Genomic DNA, 17,168 nt, shown 5'->3' with positions numbered 1-17,168 from the left:
CAACAGTAAAATGCCTGGATCTTCACTGGGTTTAAATATGTTTCCTACACAGAAACAGAAAGGTTTGTGTTTCTGCAGCAGAACTTGATATCATCAGTATTATGGAAAACCCATGACAATTCAGCTGTAAAAATTTTCCTATTGTTTTGGCTATGTAGGTTTGTCTGACTTTCAAGACATTGAGTGCTTACCTTTGTCAGACTTATATTTATATTGATTTAGGAAAGTATGGACAGCAAGCATCCATCTCTTCATCTGGAAAAATGTTTCATACGTCATTTGATGTGCCTCATATCATATCAGTCATTCCGTGATCTTTAAGCTCTGAACTTATTTTCTCATCTGGAACATCAGGAAAATTCCAATCTGATATCATTTCTCTAGAAGAATTTACTATGAGGTGTTACTGTGATTGGTATTTCACCCATTAATGTTGTCCTCAGCAGTTATGCAAAATGTTGTAGATATAACTGCCCATAATAATAATAATAATAATAATAATAATAATAATAATAATAATAATAATAATAATAATAATAATATTTCCACAAGGTTATCATCAGACTATAGTTTTTTAACAGTTCTGGGAGATCCTGCTATTCTCTCTAAACCCTTATGAATAAAGAACCTTTTCCCTATTTGTTTTTAACTTGCCGTATGGATGATGAGAAAAATTTGTACATTTATCTGTTGTTACATGTCTTTTGTTTTGTAATCAAGTGATGTAGCTATGGTATCAGTACTTAGTTGAGACCTTGTGAGGGCCCCTGAAAAATTTGATGATGAAAAATTCATCTCAAAGGATTTTTTTTGTTGAGTGCCAGAGCTTCCACCCACCATGGAGCCACATATGGATGCCCACTCACTGGCAAGCAATGACTGAACTTGAAAGAGGAACTCTGGTGCTAATCTGGGCACTGTATCGCACCACAACAAGCAATGGGTCCCCAATCCCGGACAATGGGAGTGGGAGAATTAGTGCAACAAAGTTGATCCTTATAGGCAAGTCCACTAGTTGATTGATCTTGACCAGTCCAGCCGGGATGGCCATCTTGCTGAAGCAGAGGCCAAAGTAGTACAAGACTACCAGGATCCTTCTTTCTGGATGTCCACAGGTCACAAAACACAGCAAACATGGCAGTAGGGTGCTTTATCACAATGATGGTGATCTGGAAGACAGGATAGCATAAAAGATTTAGGAGTAGTAGAGCAATGAATACAGTAAGAAAAGTAAAGAAAAAGAGGAAGAATAAAAAGTGTCAGTATCATCACTGGAAGGTTCCCTCCACCATGGACAGATGCCCCATAAGAATGGGCATTCAAGGAACAAATTGACCTGTATAAATGACATAGATTATATTTAAATAGATTCAGTGTGAATCAAATGGAGAAAATGTTCTAGAAGGAAGTGTAATGAATGATATGAACACGATATAAGCAGAATTCAGAGGTAATAAAAATAAGCAGGTGAATGGATGAGGTGATGATGGATGATGATAATGCTCAACCAAGCATCATCTGGCATTATAAGACTGCCAAATGAGATGCCTGAGGGATTTCTATGCCTCATTCCATGTTGGGATTATTACTTTTGGCCTAAAAACCTAAGCATATGCACTGAATGTATCACTGAAGTAATCCTCTCTGGAATGTAAGAATATATTCTGCATTCCACATGAAAATTTAATCACCTAAATAAGCATTGGTTCTCTAAAAGATGTGCTAAGGCTGTAAAAATGAATTAAGCATACTACAACTGGCTTTCATCAAAAACTCTGCCTTCTCTCACTGCTTACCAAAGCCCGAAACAGCTGCAAGAAAATCATCAATGCAGCAAATGCCAATTTTCAAAGAGCCAAAAGCAGGAAAATTGTATCATGATCAAATCTGAGCCACGCATTTTGCCGGCTTGGTTGACCAAGTGTTAGCGTATCTGCTCTCCAGCCAAAAGGCTTGGGGTTTGAATCTCACTGTGGACATGGATGTTTGCGATTGTTTGTGAAAATACTAGTGGTGGTGGTTGGCAGTAGATGCCGTTGGTATAGATGATGAAGGTAGTTGCAGTTCATTGTAGTTGGCAGATTGAGTGGTGGAGACGGAGAGTTGTAGAATAGGTGCCCTCCCTCGATGAGTCTTTGAACTCCCTGCAGGGTATCATATAATAATAATAATAATTTTGGTCTCTTGCCAAAGCAGCATCTTTTGCCCAACACTGCTCCTACCATTATTTCACCCAGATGGGTGTATTGCATCATCACCCACAGAAAAAATTAATCTCCTAGCATCATACTTTTTCCTCAAATGCCTGCATAGATGATTTTGGTTAATGTCCTCCATCCATTCCAAATACTCAATGCCTTCTCTGACATTTCACTAGGAAATTATCACAAAAATCCTATCCAAATTAGATACCAAAAAGTCCCTTGGCATTGACAATGCTTTTTATGCTCTTTTACTCCACAGGCATCTATTCTATACCCTAAAAATTAGCACATGTCTAACCACCTATTCTCAAGAAGTGTGACAGATCCTTACCATCAAGCTATTTCTCAATCTCTCTCACCTCAAACCTCTCCAAAGTAATGGAGAGGATTGAGAATAATATCCTATCCATATAATACAATGATATTAATATAACTTTCTTCTTCTTAAGGAGCTTCTCCAATTTGGAGGTTAGCAATCATGGTATGCCAGAGTGTCTGTTCCTTTGCCAGCCTTTTAATCTCATAATAGTTCTCGTTACACATCCATTTCTTTACATCATCATCAATCCAATCTGCCAGATTTTATTGCCTCTAATTTTTCTTCGAGTATTTCCAGAGACATTTTTCCTTCTGACTCTTAATATGTGTCCTTTCTCTTTATAAGGTCTTCCACATGTGCTCTTTTGGTTCCCATTAACTTCAATACCTCTTCACTAGGAAACTGCAGGTCTTCAAGGCCAACAATTTCCTGATTATGGATTCTGCATATGTCCATGTCACACCCATAATTCAATGTGGACAATACGTAGGATTTCATTATTCTTCTTTTGTCTGTTTATTTATTCCAGAGATAATTAGTAAGTTACTTATTCCAAAATGCTTTTTTTGCCTTAGCTATTTTTGATTTTATTTTTATAACTGTTGTTCCATCTTCTGTAATCATTACTCATAAATAATTATAAGCCTTTGCATTTTGAATGAATTACATTGATACTCTTAAATTTGTGTTCTGTTGTGTTTTTTGCTTATTACCTTATACTTGGTTATAGCTGTATTTAATGCTAAGCCTCTGAGTCTCTTTTGTTTAGTATTTAAACCATATTCTGTAACTAACTCTGTTTTTGATTTCGTTATGAACACCAAATCATATTGTTAATTTTGTTGCCATTTATTTTTATTCCCATTTCAATTTCTTCATATTCTTTCATTATCATTTCACTGTATAGGGGATATTATACACCCTTCTTCAAACTTCATTCCTCACATTAACAAACTACACTCCTTTCTCTTCACACACTTCTGCTAACAAGTTATTCATAATGAATGAGTTTAATGAAAGATATAAGAGGTTTTGTGTGTATAAACATTTATGTGTATAAGCATGTGTCTCCCACGATGAGTCTCTGGACCCCATGGAGATACTACATAATAATAATTATTATTATTACTATTAGGGTTAAAAGGTTTTGCCTACTCCCTATAACAAAATAAAAGGCGTTAGCTAATTTTTTAGCTGAATAATAATCCTTGCTCTCCACCTCATCTAATCTGTCATACCTATGCAGTACATCGACTACCAATCATATCACACTATTAGCTTTTATCCTTTTCAACAACCTCCTGATATCCAGTCTTACATTTTCCTTGTTCCCAGTCAAGTCATTTGTTCCTGCTACCATTACCAACTCATTTGCTTGCTCACTCCTTTAAATTTTATTATTATTATTATTATTATTATTATTATTATTATTATTCCTGATACCTCCAAGGAGTCCAAAGACTCATCGTGGGAGGACACCTACAACTGTCTCAACCACTACACCGAACCGCAACTACGAATCACCTCCATCAACGCCATCTACCCACCTCCACCACCACAACAACTAGTATTTATTGTCTGTAAATTGCGTGTGTTCTGAAGGGCCAATTTGACAATGTGGGATGAAAAACCCGAGTTTCTTTGAGAAAAAACCCTGCTACCTCCGTATGAGATCAGCTAACTCACCTTCGATTGAAATCATCCACATAAAGATTCCTCCCGTCGTGACGAGAATCGAACTTAGGCCTATTCCAATCGAAGGGCACAATGTACCATCGTTCTTCCAATTGCGTTACGGAGGCGCTTTAAATTTGTGTTCTGTGGCTGTTTTTTGCTTATTACCTTATACTTGGTTTTAGCTGTATTTAATGCTAAGCCATAGTTCTGAGTCTCTTTTGTTTAGTATTTAAACCATATTCTGTAAATAACTCTGTTTTTGATTTCATTATGAACACCAAATCAAATTGTTAATTCTGTTGCCATTTATTTTTATTCCCATTTCAATTTCTTCATATTCTTTCATTATCATTTCACTGTATGTGGGATATTATACAACCTTCTTCAAACTCATTCCTCACATTAACAAACTGCACTCTTTCTCTTCACACATCTAACAAGTTATTCATAATGAATAAGTTTAATGAAAGTTATAAGAGGTTTTGTGTGTATAAACATTAGTGCATGTGTCTCCCACAATGAGTCTCTGGACCTCATGGAGATACTATATAATAATCTCATCTCATCATCTTTATACCCTCTTTTACCTTTCAGTGTTGAGGGCTTATTAATCATCAGACCTCAAGCCGTTCACAGGATAAAGTGGTCAGCTCTACACCCTGGTGTATCCTATGTCCTGTAATGTTGAGTTCTCAAGGCCGGATTGCCTGCTTTGCGGGATGAAAAACTCCAGGATAAATTGGGGAAAAAACCCTATTGTCTATGCCCAAGACCGGCTAACTTGGCTATGACTGAGGAAGATCCTTCAGGTCCTCACGTCACTGACTGGAATCGAACCTAGGACACTCCTTCCCCAGGCATATGGATGCAAAGCACACAGCCACTAGGCTAACCGCACGGACACTATATAATAATAATAATAATTATTATTATTATTATTATTATTAGGGTTAAAAGGTTCTGCCTACTCCCTCTATTAAAATAAGAGGTGTTAGCTAACTTTTCAGCTGAATAATAAAATAATCCTTGCTCTCCACCTCATCTAATCACTGTCATACCTATGCAGTACACTGACTACCATTCATATCACACTATTTTCTTTTATCCTTTTCAACAACCTCTTGATATCCAGTCTTACATTCCTCTTGTTCCCAGTCAAGTCATTTGTTCCTACTACCATTACCAACTCATTTGCTCGCTCACTCCTCATATCTAATGTCTCAATTGCTCTATTCATTTTACCTCCTGGAAAACAAACCTTGTGCATCTTCTTATTCACCACACCTCCAATAATCAAATCCCTACACAGTGCCACTTTTGTTACCTCTTTCATACCAACATCATTCATTTCTGTCTTCTTCACTCTTCCATATTTTTTTCTTTTTCTTTCTCATCTCATCCAACAGATGGGTTGAGTCCCTTATGAAATCTTTGGCATATGGCTCTATCTCTTCTTCCATATTTCTTCTTCTCTCTTCTTCCATACTTCTTCTTCTTCTTCCACACATATCTACAAATCTCTTCATTTCATTTCACATAATCTCTTGTCTCATCTTCACCAACTCAGCTTTCAAATCTTGCATTATTATTTATTTGCTATTATTTATTTCACTATTTATATTGTCAACATCAATAAAGAAACGTTACTTGCCTATAACAGAAAACAAAAATCAACAGAAGAAATCTTATGCCTTATATAAAGCAATCCTATATATAAAAGGGGTATATAAAGAAAAAAAAACTCACAGTAAATATGACTACTATGCTTCTTTCATTCTCTCTCTCTCTCTTCAAGTAACATTTCGACATTAATTGAAGAACAAATATCGTTATTGGTTCCAGAAGCATACAGAATACCCTGCACTTGTAGCCTTTACTACCATGGACATATTGGCACTTTGCAGACACTAGTTGAAGTGAAGATAAGAAATACATCTGCTATCACCAACACAATAAATCTTAATTGACTAACCATGCTATGGCAAGAGATCATTCAGTTCACTGCAGCAAACTGTAGTTTATGTTATACAGCAGTGAACCGAATGACCTTACAACAACTGTAGTATCACAAATGTCTTTTTCAAAGAATCTTGTGAACAAGCTTGAATCAGAACAAAAATGGTTTTACTATCTCCCAGAAATATATGCAATTTATAGATAAAAAATATTAGTGGGAGTAGGTGGTGCTATATGCAGATGATTGATTGTAGCATTGCATGTGGATGGAGGTTTAAGTAGTGTAAACAGTGGGTTGCATAGAGCAGAGCAGAGAAAAGAACAATACTTTTGACCTTCTTCTGGGCCCTTTTTTTTATAACTATTGTTGGTTATAGGCCTCCCACATTTTGTCTCCATCTTTCTCTGCTGAAGACTTCCCAATGTCAATACTGAAGGCCAAAAAGACTTTCCAATGCCAAAAAGAACACACATACACACATGGCTGAGTGGTTAGTATGTCGCTCTCCAGTCAAGAGGCTGTGGGTTCGAATCCTGCCATGGGCATGGATGTTTGTGATTGTCTGTGGAAATACTAATGACGGCAGTCTGCGGTAGATGGCATTGGTGTAGTTGCGGTCAGTGGATTGGTGGAAGCAAAGTTGTAGAGTAGATGCCCTTCCTCAATGAGTCTTTGGACTCCCTGGAGGTGACAAATAATAATAAACTCACACACACACACACACATATATAACAATTGTCTGTTCTATAAGGCCTGCAGTGCATGTTTTTTTTTCTTTTGATATCACAGCACTTATATATAGTATATATGTATATGATAGCTATAAAAGGTTGATTACTACAATTGATATTTCATGTTTTTAATGTTAGCTGCTGATGTATTTAGTAATCAATTAGTTTTTAATAATTAAAAGACCAAATCCACTCTGATGATCTTGAAATATTTAAAGAAACTGTCTATCTCAATTATACAATTCCTGAACTGTCCAATATAAAAGATTTAATAATACTGTATACCATTTTCACAATTAACCTTAGCCAACTGTTGTATTTATATTACACTGTACTACATTAAAAATACAGTTCAAATATTTGTAATTTCTCAAATTCAAAACATCACAATAATTTAGAATTAAAAGAAAACTAGCACTTACTTTTTACTTAAATGTCGTGAAACATCTGTCTTTTTAAAGCCCTCAAGATTATATAATCGCTTTGCTAACCTCGATGCAGATGGCATATCAACTGCTTTTGGACTATAATGGAAACTATGCAAGCTTTCAATATCTGACTCATCATCTGTCGGTGATCCACTTCGTACTGATTCTTCTTCAACTTCTGTAGATGAGTCATCATCACAGCTTTCTGTCAGTTCATGATAGGAAACCTCTCCAAATGTATCTTCTGATCCAAATGATGTAGGACTCTCTAAGCTATGTTCATATTTTTCTCCAAAGGTCTGGTAATCAAATTTAGTTACAGACAATAAATTTCCCTGTGAGAATGATATTCGATCTATAGTATCTCTATATGTAGGATCACTGTGTCCATTGCCAAAATCTGAATGAAAATACTGGGCCTTATTGCATTTATTTTTTAATGTTACAATTTTGTATTCATCACTATTAGGAACATATTTTGTTTTAATATCTAAGAATGGTCTCCATCTTTCAGGGCAAAAGCTATCAATAGTAGGAGAGAGAGGTTCTACAGGAGATCCAAAATCTGAATCATCTGCTGGATTTTCTGTATCATCAAAACTGCTAATAGATGATATTTGTTCACTGGTACATTCTGCATCACTATTATCACTATTATCTTTTCTAATGGTTGTTGATGAATCTGAAGGAATTATTTCTGATTCTGACGAATCAGCTTCACTATCCAAAGGCCCTGAAGTTGTAAATTCATTTTGAACACTTACTTTTGATACAACTGAGACTTCATAAGAACTCACACATAAACTAACAGGTAATTCAGAATCCTGTGGCTCTTTAAAAGGACTAGAACTTTCTTGACTAGCTAAAATTGTGCAGGTCCATGGTTCAGATGATGTACTATCCTGTTTTGTATCCAAAAGTGTATTTAATGAAGAAGCCATTTCATCTTCAATATCAATACTTACAGTAGTCAATGAAGATTTTTGTAAATGATCTTCACTTTTTGAAGTTCTAACAAATCCAGAATTATAGCTAAATGCAGCTTTTTTTTCAGAATGGGGACTATGGAATGAAGAAACTTCTCGCCTAATCAGTTTCCCTCTAATCCTGTTCTCAGTTTCTTCAGGACTAGCAGGAGATGAGTTATAACCATGGGAAATATCTCGTAGTTTATCATTTTTAAAAAAATTTTTTGATGAGTCTGATGAATTACTATTGAGATTAATTAGTAATTCATTGGCCATTATGTTAGTTTCTTGCCTTGTTTTTTGCTTATTAAATGAAATATGTTTTGAATCTATAATGGATTTAGTATGATCACCATCATCACTTGTGAAAGAAGGTACAGTAATACTTCCCTTTGGATTTTTATTGGATTCCAAACATTCTAGTGAAATTTTGTGGTTAGTATCATGAACTTGATATAAATTTTCATCTTTGCCAAAATCATCCAGTGTTTCCATTTTTTACTGAAAGATGTACAACTAGAATTCTGTCCAGTTTATATAAATTAAACATAGCCAGAAACAGATACAATAGTATACTTATTAAGATATTCTAAAAAATTAAAGACTTCAAATATAACCACGGCCTACATAACTTGCATATTCTTCAGGGCGAAGTTGAGTAATCACAGTGATCACCTGTAAATGAATCAAAGATACTTAAAAGCTGTTTAAGCTATGATTTTTTTTGTATTGATGTTTTCTTTTCAATGCTGTAAATAATAAAGAATATACATTAAATAGAAATAATTACATGCAATTCCTTTCTTTTTCTTATGCAATTCTTTCTAACATGGTTATAATATAATAAACAGGATGAACACTATTACCTAGGTCATGAACATCATGGGGGTAGGGGGGGAAGAGCAAATAAATAAAATCTAAATAATAAATAAATAAGAACTAAATAAAATATTTTGTATATGCACACAAATTTAAAACAATGATTGAACAATGCAGTGTGTATACATATACAGGGTGATCAAAATAAAGTATCCCTGTTTAAGGTCTTCTGGAGTGCTACCCAATGATACAAATGCTGTAAAACTTGGCAGGAATACATTGTTACATTGTGTATCATGCAGAAGCAATATCTGAGGAAAAGAGTAGTTCCAAAATTCACCACCAGGGAGCGATGTATGATGTACTGAATGTAGATGTAATTTTTCTGTGTGTCAGGAGGAGAAAAGCAAAACAAGCATAAATAACACATTTTTATTCACTTCATTACACATTCAAAGGCTGTACCGTTCAATGTAATGCCCTTCCCAGTATGTCACAAACTAAACTGCATCCATTGCACAGTGTATTCAACAGCAGAATGCCACTGGTCAGGAGTGTTGCGCACATGCTGAGTTATGCTGCCTTTCAGCACTGCCATCAGTTATCAGGATGATCATGATAAACCCTGTCTTTGAGAAATCTCCAAAGGCAGAAGTCGCAGGGGATCAGATCAGGTGAACGAGACAGCTATGCAGTGGGAAAATGTATGTGTTCACTCTGGCATCCATGAAATGTTCAAAATGTTCATGGATTGATCAATGTGTGGAGGGGGCCCCCATCCTACATGAAAATGACCAAATTCGTGCACAGGTACTGCTGTAGTTGTGGCACAACAAAACTGTTAATCGTGTCATGATACCTCCCAGTAGTAACTGAGCAGGTCGCAGGACCTGACTGCCAAATGTCCAAAGAAGAATGGTCCAATGATAAATTAAACTGTAAACCCACACCAGACAGTAACTTTGGGTGAATGCAAAGGAATTTGTTGGATTGCATGCAAGTTTTACATAGCCAATACCCAGCAGTTATGGGTTTTTTCATAGCTCTGTTCAGGAAAAAGTGAGCCTAATCTCCCCACAAAATCATCAACAGCCATGCAGCATCCAAATCCACTTGAGCAAGGAATGTTAAAGTGAATTTCAGTTGACTTTCAAAGTCCTGCAGGTGCAACTCCTGTGTCAGAGTTATCTTGAATGGGTAGAAATGCAGACACTTCCATAGAATTTTCCAGACATTTGCATAAAGGCACATCCATGTGTCTTGATACAGCACATGCTGTGCAGGAACCAATGCTGTTATTCATGGCCCGATCCACAAAAAGGCAATAGCAACTTCATTCACTTGTTGCAAACTGATTGATATGCAACCTATTCTAGGTCTAACTCCCAAAGATCCCATTTCTTCAACATGACTAATCATTCATTTCAGAGCACATGGAGATGTGGACCTTGTCGACATTTGTTCAGGCAACGAAATTCTCAGAGTGAAGCAACAGCATTGCAATTGTTTAGGTATACAGCTTCATAAGCAAAGCACATTGGAGCAAGGTTAGTGCCATCACTGTAGACTGTATTAACAACCAGAATGAAGAGAAAATCCTGTGCCCATCGAAACTCTACTGGCACCTGCCAAGTTGCCTGATATGCAAATTCCATGCATTTGGAATTTACAGTGTCCTTTTGGTGAATATTGGAACTTCTATTTTTTTTTTTTCTCTCACATATTGCTTCTGCACAAAGCATTATATCTGCAAAGTTTTGCAGCATTTGGATCACTGAATGGTGCTCTCCAAGGCCTTAAACAGGGATACTTTAATTTTGATCACCCTATATACAGGGTGATATATATATATATATATTGTGACTGGTATTTACTCGGATTGTTGACATTTTAAAGCATAATTTTAGTGACTAGGAACACCGAGATAAGGCAAGATAAAAACTTTAATTAAAACACAACTAGTTTCGTCGGAATGCCGACTTCTTCAGGTGTGTACAAATTATCACAAACTGGAAAATAGTAAGATACATGAACTTTTCATAAAAAAGTTAGGAATAACAACAGTCAAATTTGAACTGCCGTACGCGTGGCAGATCTAGCGTGAGGCATTAGTGAGTGGGAACTATCTCGAGAGTGCCAGAACTGAATTACTGCACTGTGTGAGTCAGGTAAGCTATAACTTAAATTGCTGTTCATGTGTGAGGGGTCCAGAACTATTTCTTTTGATTCTAAGATACATCTTTCTAGTTCGTCAGTGCATTTATGGATATCAGTAGTAAGATTCTATCTGGTGTTGGCGCTCTTCTAAATTAGAGTTGGCAGAGAAAAGGACATGACTGGAGAGAATGCTTGCACGGGTCACAAATGGTTTCAGTTTATTGACTGAAACCATTTGTGATACTGAAGCCTGATTTCTTTTAAGAACTTAGAAATCAGGCATAGATTTTAGTTTTTGTGGATGAATATCTGCTCGAGCATTTTTTCCGAAACAAGGTCTCATACATAATAAACATTTGCTATGGCAAACAATTTTCCTTAATTTCATCCAATTTCTCTAGAAACTCCTTGGCGGTCTTCTCATCAGCACTTGCAGATTCACATACATTTTCACATTATGCAGTGCAAAACGCTGCTTGAATGTCATGAACCAACTCGAAGAAGCATTGAATTCATAGTCATAATCAGGTCTTGCTTTCTCCCTCAACATGTTGAAGACTTATTGCCTTAGCAGTTATGGTCATAATGCTAAGGGGTATGTGCTTTTGGTTCAGGTCCTCTGCCCATGATGCAAGTAACTTTTCCGTATCACCAATAGGATCTTGTCATTGCTTCGTCACTATCATCGAGTTAATGGAAGCAGATCATTTCACAGCCTCTTTGATTCTATCCTAATTTTCAAAATGGTTGTCACTGTAGAATGAAACCATCCGAAGTCATGATCACACTGATGGGTTTACCAGTTTCATGTTGCTTTATAACTTGCAACTTTGTTTCAAGATCAATTGCTTGCCTCTTTTTCTGTGATTATTCACTAGGGTTTTTGATTGGGTGTGCAGGGGCCATGTTGCACAAAATATTGCAAAATATTTAACAATAAATACACAAATAACCTATTTCTCAAACACAAAATCAACAGAGGAACTGTTGAAGATATATGCTGAATGCTGAGGGAGGTTGTCCCTGAATGCACTATTGCCACTGTGCATGATGCATTGTAGCTAAATAGAAACCTTTTTACTTTGCGCTTGCTTGTGTCTTGTTCAAAGGTATAGCCAAAAATGTTATTTATTACCTTATGGGATCACGGATATATCTTCAAATGGACTTAAGTCGAGGGATGACTGTATATATAAATAATGGAGAGATACCCATCCAACGTAGGATCACTAAGATGAACTCTAGAATTCTCACAACATCCCTAAATCCCTCCACTTCATGATAGTAAATTCCCTTGCTCTTTCCTGAGCTTCTCTGTTCAAGCCAAAGACTTTTGCTAGAGGATGTGTCCTGTCTTGGGTTTGGGACTGCTCCTAGGACAAGGAATGTCCTCTAATAAAAAGTGCAGATAATGATAATGCTCAAGAAACATGATGGTAAGGACAGCAGTGGAATCAGTTATAGATAAAATGGTGGAAGATGGCTGAAGCCACTCTCAATACCTTAATACAACCTTTTCTGTCTATGGTGGATGAAAACTCAATACCATAAGCAAAAGGGCAACTAATGAACAACTGGTAAAAAGATCTGGTATTCACACAAATCTGACTCTTAGTTTTAAATCCATTCAGTTTCATAAGCACCTCCGTAGCGCAATTGGAAGAATGACAGTATGTTGCACCCTTCAATTAGAAAAGGCCTACGTTCGATTCTCGTTATGACGGGAAGAATCTTTATATGGACTTTTTCAATTGAAGGTGAGTTAGCCGATCTCATACGGGGGTAGCAGGGTTTTTTCTCCTGGAAACTCGAGTTTTTCATCCTGCATACAGACAAATCGGTCCCTTAGAACACACACAATTTACAGACAAAAATACTAGCTGTGGTGGTGGTTGTGGACAGTAGATGGCATTGATTGGTAGTAGAGGTTCGGTGGAGTAGTGGAGATGAGTGTTGTATAGTAGGTGTCCTCCTGCGATGAGTCTTCGGACTCCTTGGAGGTGTCACAAATAATAATAATAATAATAATAATAATAATAATAATAAAAGAACACAGTAGTTTATGTATTAAGATGCAACAGAGACCCTTCTGTTGGACCATAGGCACAAATGTTTGTTATTGTCCAATTCCCCATTTTGATGCTTATCCATATAACTCTACTTGATACTGGCTACCATTCAAGAATATTATTTTCATGTCTGTTATTGAAGATTACAACTACTGCTTCCTTTTCCTGATCACCATCATTGCCTGAATATAACATCTTGTAGTGGTTATCTAGAAGAATCTCACCCGTTTTTATCTTCATTGTTCAGTAACATCAATTATGTCAATGTGGTACTTCTCTAATTCTTCTGCCAGTTCCACTTCTTAACCATTGATACTTGTTACATTTATGATGGACAGCTTGAATTCTGCTGATGTCAAGTTTGAGTTTGTTTTAGTGGCCTACTTTTCACTGTTCACACTGATTCCCTGACAAAATAGTGAGAACTTGTTTAACCAGGAAATGCCTCAACTGGCATGACTTTTCATCTTGTACAATCATCACTGTCATTTGGTTTAAGCCAATAAAGAATACAATTTGGTCATCTAGACCCCAAATTGCTAGACTATCATCATTTGTTCAATATCTTACTAGATACTTAGGATGCACCACCATTTAATGTCCAATCTCATAAGGTGAGAATGAATATTAGATCAGAAGCCCTAGTCAGTTCTCCACATTCCTTAAAAGGTTACATGGTGGTCTCCATTATCTAGCTTTGACCATTAAGCAACTCCATAAGTCCACCTTGTTCAAGTTCTCCTGAAGAGCCAATATGGCTATCTGCAATCCAGTGAAATGAATAGGAATATCTTTCCGCAATCCAGTGAAAAACCAGTGACTTAAAGGTTGAAAACAGTAAAGATCCTAGTTCTGAACCCTGTAGAATAATGCCACTTGTGACCTCCTTCCTTGGCACCACTGAACTTACACAGCTCTCTGGTATCTCTCAGACAGCCAATCTCCAATCCAATTCACCAATTGGATATCTAAATCCATATGCTAAAACTTATATATCAACTTATCATGTGGCATCCTGTCAAATGTCTTTGGAAAATCCAGAAAAATAGACCCTCATCAACTGCTCTTGCTATTTTATTATAAAAAGCGACCAGATTACTGGACTAAGAGTGTGTCACTTAACAAATCCATGCTGACCCCCAGAGATAATATTACCCTTGTTTGTCCAATGTGATCTCTTGCTAATTTCTCCAAAATCCTAATAAGCACAGAAGAAATGCATGAAACTGGCGTAGTCTGACAACTCTGGTCTACCATCACTCTTATGCAATATCTTACCCTCCTTCCATTCCATTGGAACTTTTCCGGTTAGATACAAAACTTTCATTAACCAGCCAAGTCAATGACAGTTTCCTATAACCTTCCCTTAAATCATATGGCAAAACCCAATCATGCTTTTGAATTCCTCCTTCTCCAGGATATATATGTATATAATTCATTGGAAACAAACCAAGCAAAATCCATATATATCCTTTCTCCAGAGAACTGTTAATACTTAAGTATTAATAAATATTTAAAGTTATGAAATGCTATGGAACCTTGCCAACCTTAATGATCGTGGAATGATTCTTTCATTAATATGAAAAAGAATGTAGTATATGCTGATACCGCATTTAAAAAAGAATACTTGTTATACTACTTGACCATTTAGGAGTTGAATAATAAATGTAAATAATAGAATGCATGGCTTTCTATGATTATTCACATTTATTATTCAACTCCTGTATGGTCAAGTTTGTTTCCTCTGAAACTTGTTCCTTCCTCTTAGGTTGCATTTGACAACAGTTTGAAGCAATCAACTATGTAATAAATGTATTTCATTTTTTTAACTTTGAATACTGGGTTCAGAAGTCTTCATATGGCTAGCCATATGAAGACTTCTGTAAGGAAAGGATATATGTGAAAGTACAAGGCTGGTCATTATGATGAACTTAGGAGACAGATTGGAGCTGTACATGGAATGAGGAGTTGACCAGAAAGGAAATAAATGCTGCTTTGGAACTGACAAAGAAATCCATAACAGTATCAATGTGTAGCTGTATTCCAAAGGTTCAAAAGAGTGAATAAGGTGGGTATAAAATGGATGAATGAGGGGATTAAGCATGAAATCTGTAAGAAGAAGGCACTCTGGAAGCAGCACAAGATGAATAATAGTAATAATCAGTTTCAAGAATAATATAAAGAGCAGGCCAGGAGAGCAACTCAGTTCATAAGATCAGCAAAAGTGCAGTATGAACATATATTAGCAAATCAAGCTATGAAACACCCTCAGAAGTTTTGTCAATATTTTTTCAATTTTTTCCGTATTTTCAAGTAGAAAGAAGAATGATCACGGTAAGATAATGTTAATGGATGAAAGTAGGAGATTGATAACTGCTACAGAGGACATAGTTGAAGTATTCATTGAATAGTTAATAATGGTGTTTTATCCTCAGTGTAAAATCAGAAGCTCAAGTGTAGGGAATGATATGAGAGAAGACTTAATGGTGAAAGAGCAAGAAGTATATAAGAAGTTAAGTAAGCTAGATGTCAATAAGTCAATAGGACTTAATGACATATCACCATGTCTTAAGGGAATGTTCCAAGGAGGTAGCATCAGCTAAAGCATAAAGCTAAAGCTACAAATTATAGGCTGACCTGTATATCTGGAGTTGTAGTTAAGGTATTGGAGAGGTTGGTGAGAGATAGAATACAAAAGTGGATTGATAACAGTTTTATTCTTTGTGCTTGTCAGCATGGGTTTGTTAAAGGGAGGTTGTGTTTTACCAACTTGCTTATGTACTATAACAAGGTGACAAATGCATTAGACAAAAGAGATACATATCCAGTGACATACCGTATTTGCCAGCGTATAAGACGCACTTTTTTTCTTTCAAAATAGGTCTGAAAAACAGGGTGCATCTTATACACCGATACCCAGTTTTTTATTACATTCATTTCTAGAAATTTTCTCTGTTCCGAGTTACGCGATTTCTTTCTTGCTTCCTCGCAGTGTGTGAGAGCATTCCAGTTATGTAGAGTTCAGTGGATGTGCATGCACTGTCTTTTCCAATTGCTGTCGTGGTTGTGAATGGTGATAAATTTCTGCCGTTAACCTTTCTCTAAATTTCTTGGCAAATTATGGCTGAAAAACGTCAGCATTGCTACATTAGCGACAGGAGGAATCTTTATCTGGACGATTTCAATCGAAGGTGAGTTAGCCGATCTCATACGGAGGTAGCAGGGTTTTTTCTCCTGGAAACTCGGGTTTTTCATCCCGCATACAGACAAATTGGCCCTTCAGAACACACGCAATTTACAGACAAAAAATACTAGTTGTGGTGGGCGGTAGATGGCGTTGATGGAGATGATTCGTAGTAGAGGTTCGGTGTAGTGGTTGAGACAGTTGTAGGTATCCTCCCGCGATGAGTCGTCGGACTCCTTGGAGGTATCAGGAATAATAATAATAATTATTGCATACAAGCTATGTGTGATTGAGTATGCTAAAGAACATGGAAACAGGGCTGCAGAGAGGCTTTTGGGCCATCCCCAACTAAGAAAATGATAAGAACTTGGCAGAATCAGGAAGAGTATCTAAAAAAAGCAACTCACAGTAAACATAACCTACTGCAAAAAAAAAAAAAAAAAAAAAAACAGAATTTGAGGTAGAACTCTTTCTGAGGCAGGTACTCTTTCCTAGTTAGATTAGGTACTTGTTGAAAGTATACCTACTTATTACTTTATATTTGAAATACTGTAAATTCATTATAATATTCAGTAATAAAGTTTTTTGATGAAGTGGAACTGCAAAATGGCCAGAATTTGAGGCGGAACTCTTTCTGAGGCAGGTACTGTTTCCT

General features: G+C 36.3%; 1 protein-coding gene across 1 annotated transcript in view; it reads right to left on the bottom strand.

The window, feature by feature from the left end:
* Window positions 1-8,779, bottom strand: part of LOC150096287 (uncharacterized) — a 438,969-nt gene extending 430,190 nt beyond the window's left edge. Inside the window, exon 1 of the mRNA XM_090409023.1 lies at window positions 7,311-8,779. Coding sequence (XP_090265149.1) covers window positions 7,311-8,779 — 1,469 coding nt within the window. The remainder of the gene's footprint in view (window positions 1-7,310) is intronic.
* Window positions 8,780-17,168: the final 8,389 nt, after the last annotated feature.

Source organism: Typopeltis vanoorti, chromosome 19 (genome assembly GCF_054136105.1).
Source record: "Typopeltis vanoorti isolate ZY-2024b chromosome 19, IOZ_Tvanoo_1.0, whole genome shotgun sequence".
NCBI classification, from domain to species: Eukaryota; Metazoa; Arthropoda; class Arachnida; order Uropygi; family Thelyphonidae; genus Typopeltis; species Typopeltis vanoorti.
This window is presented reverse-complemented; position numbering and strand designations above follow the sequence as displayed.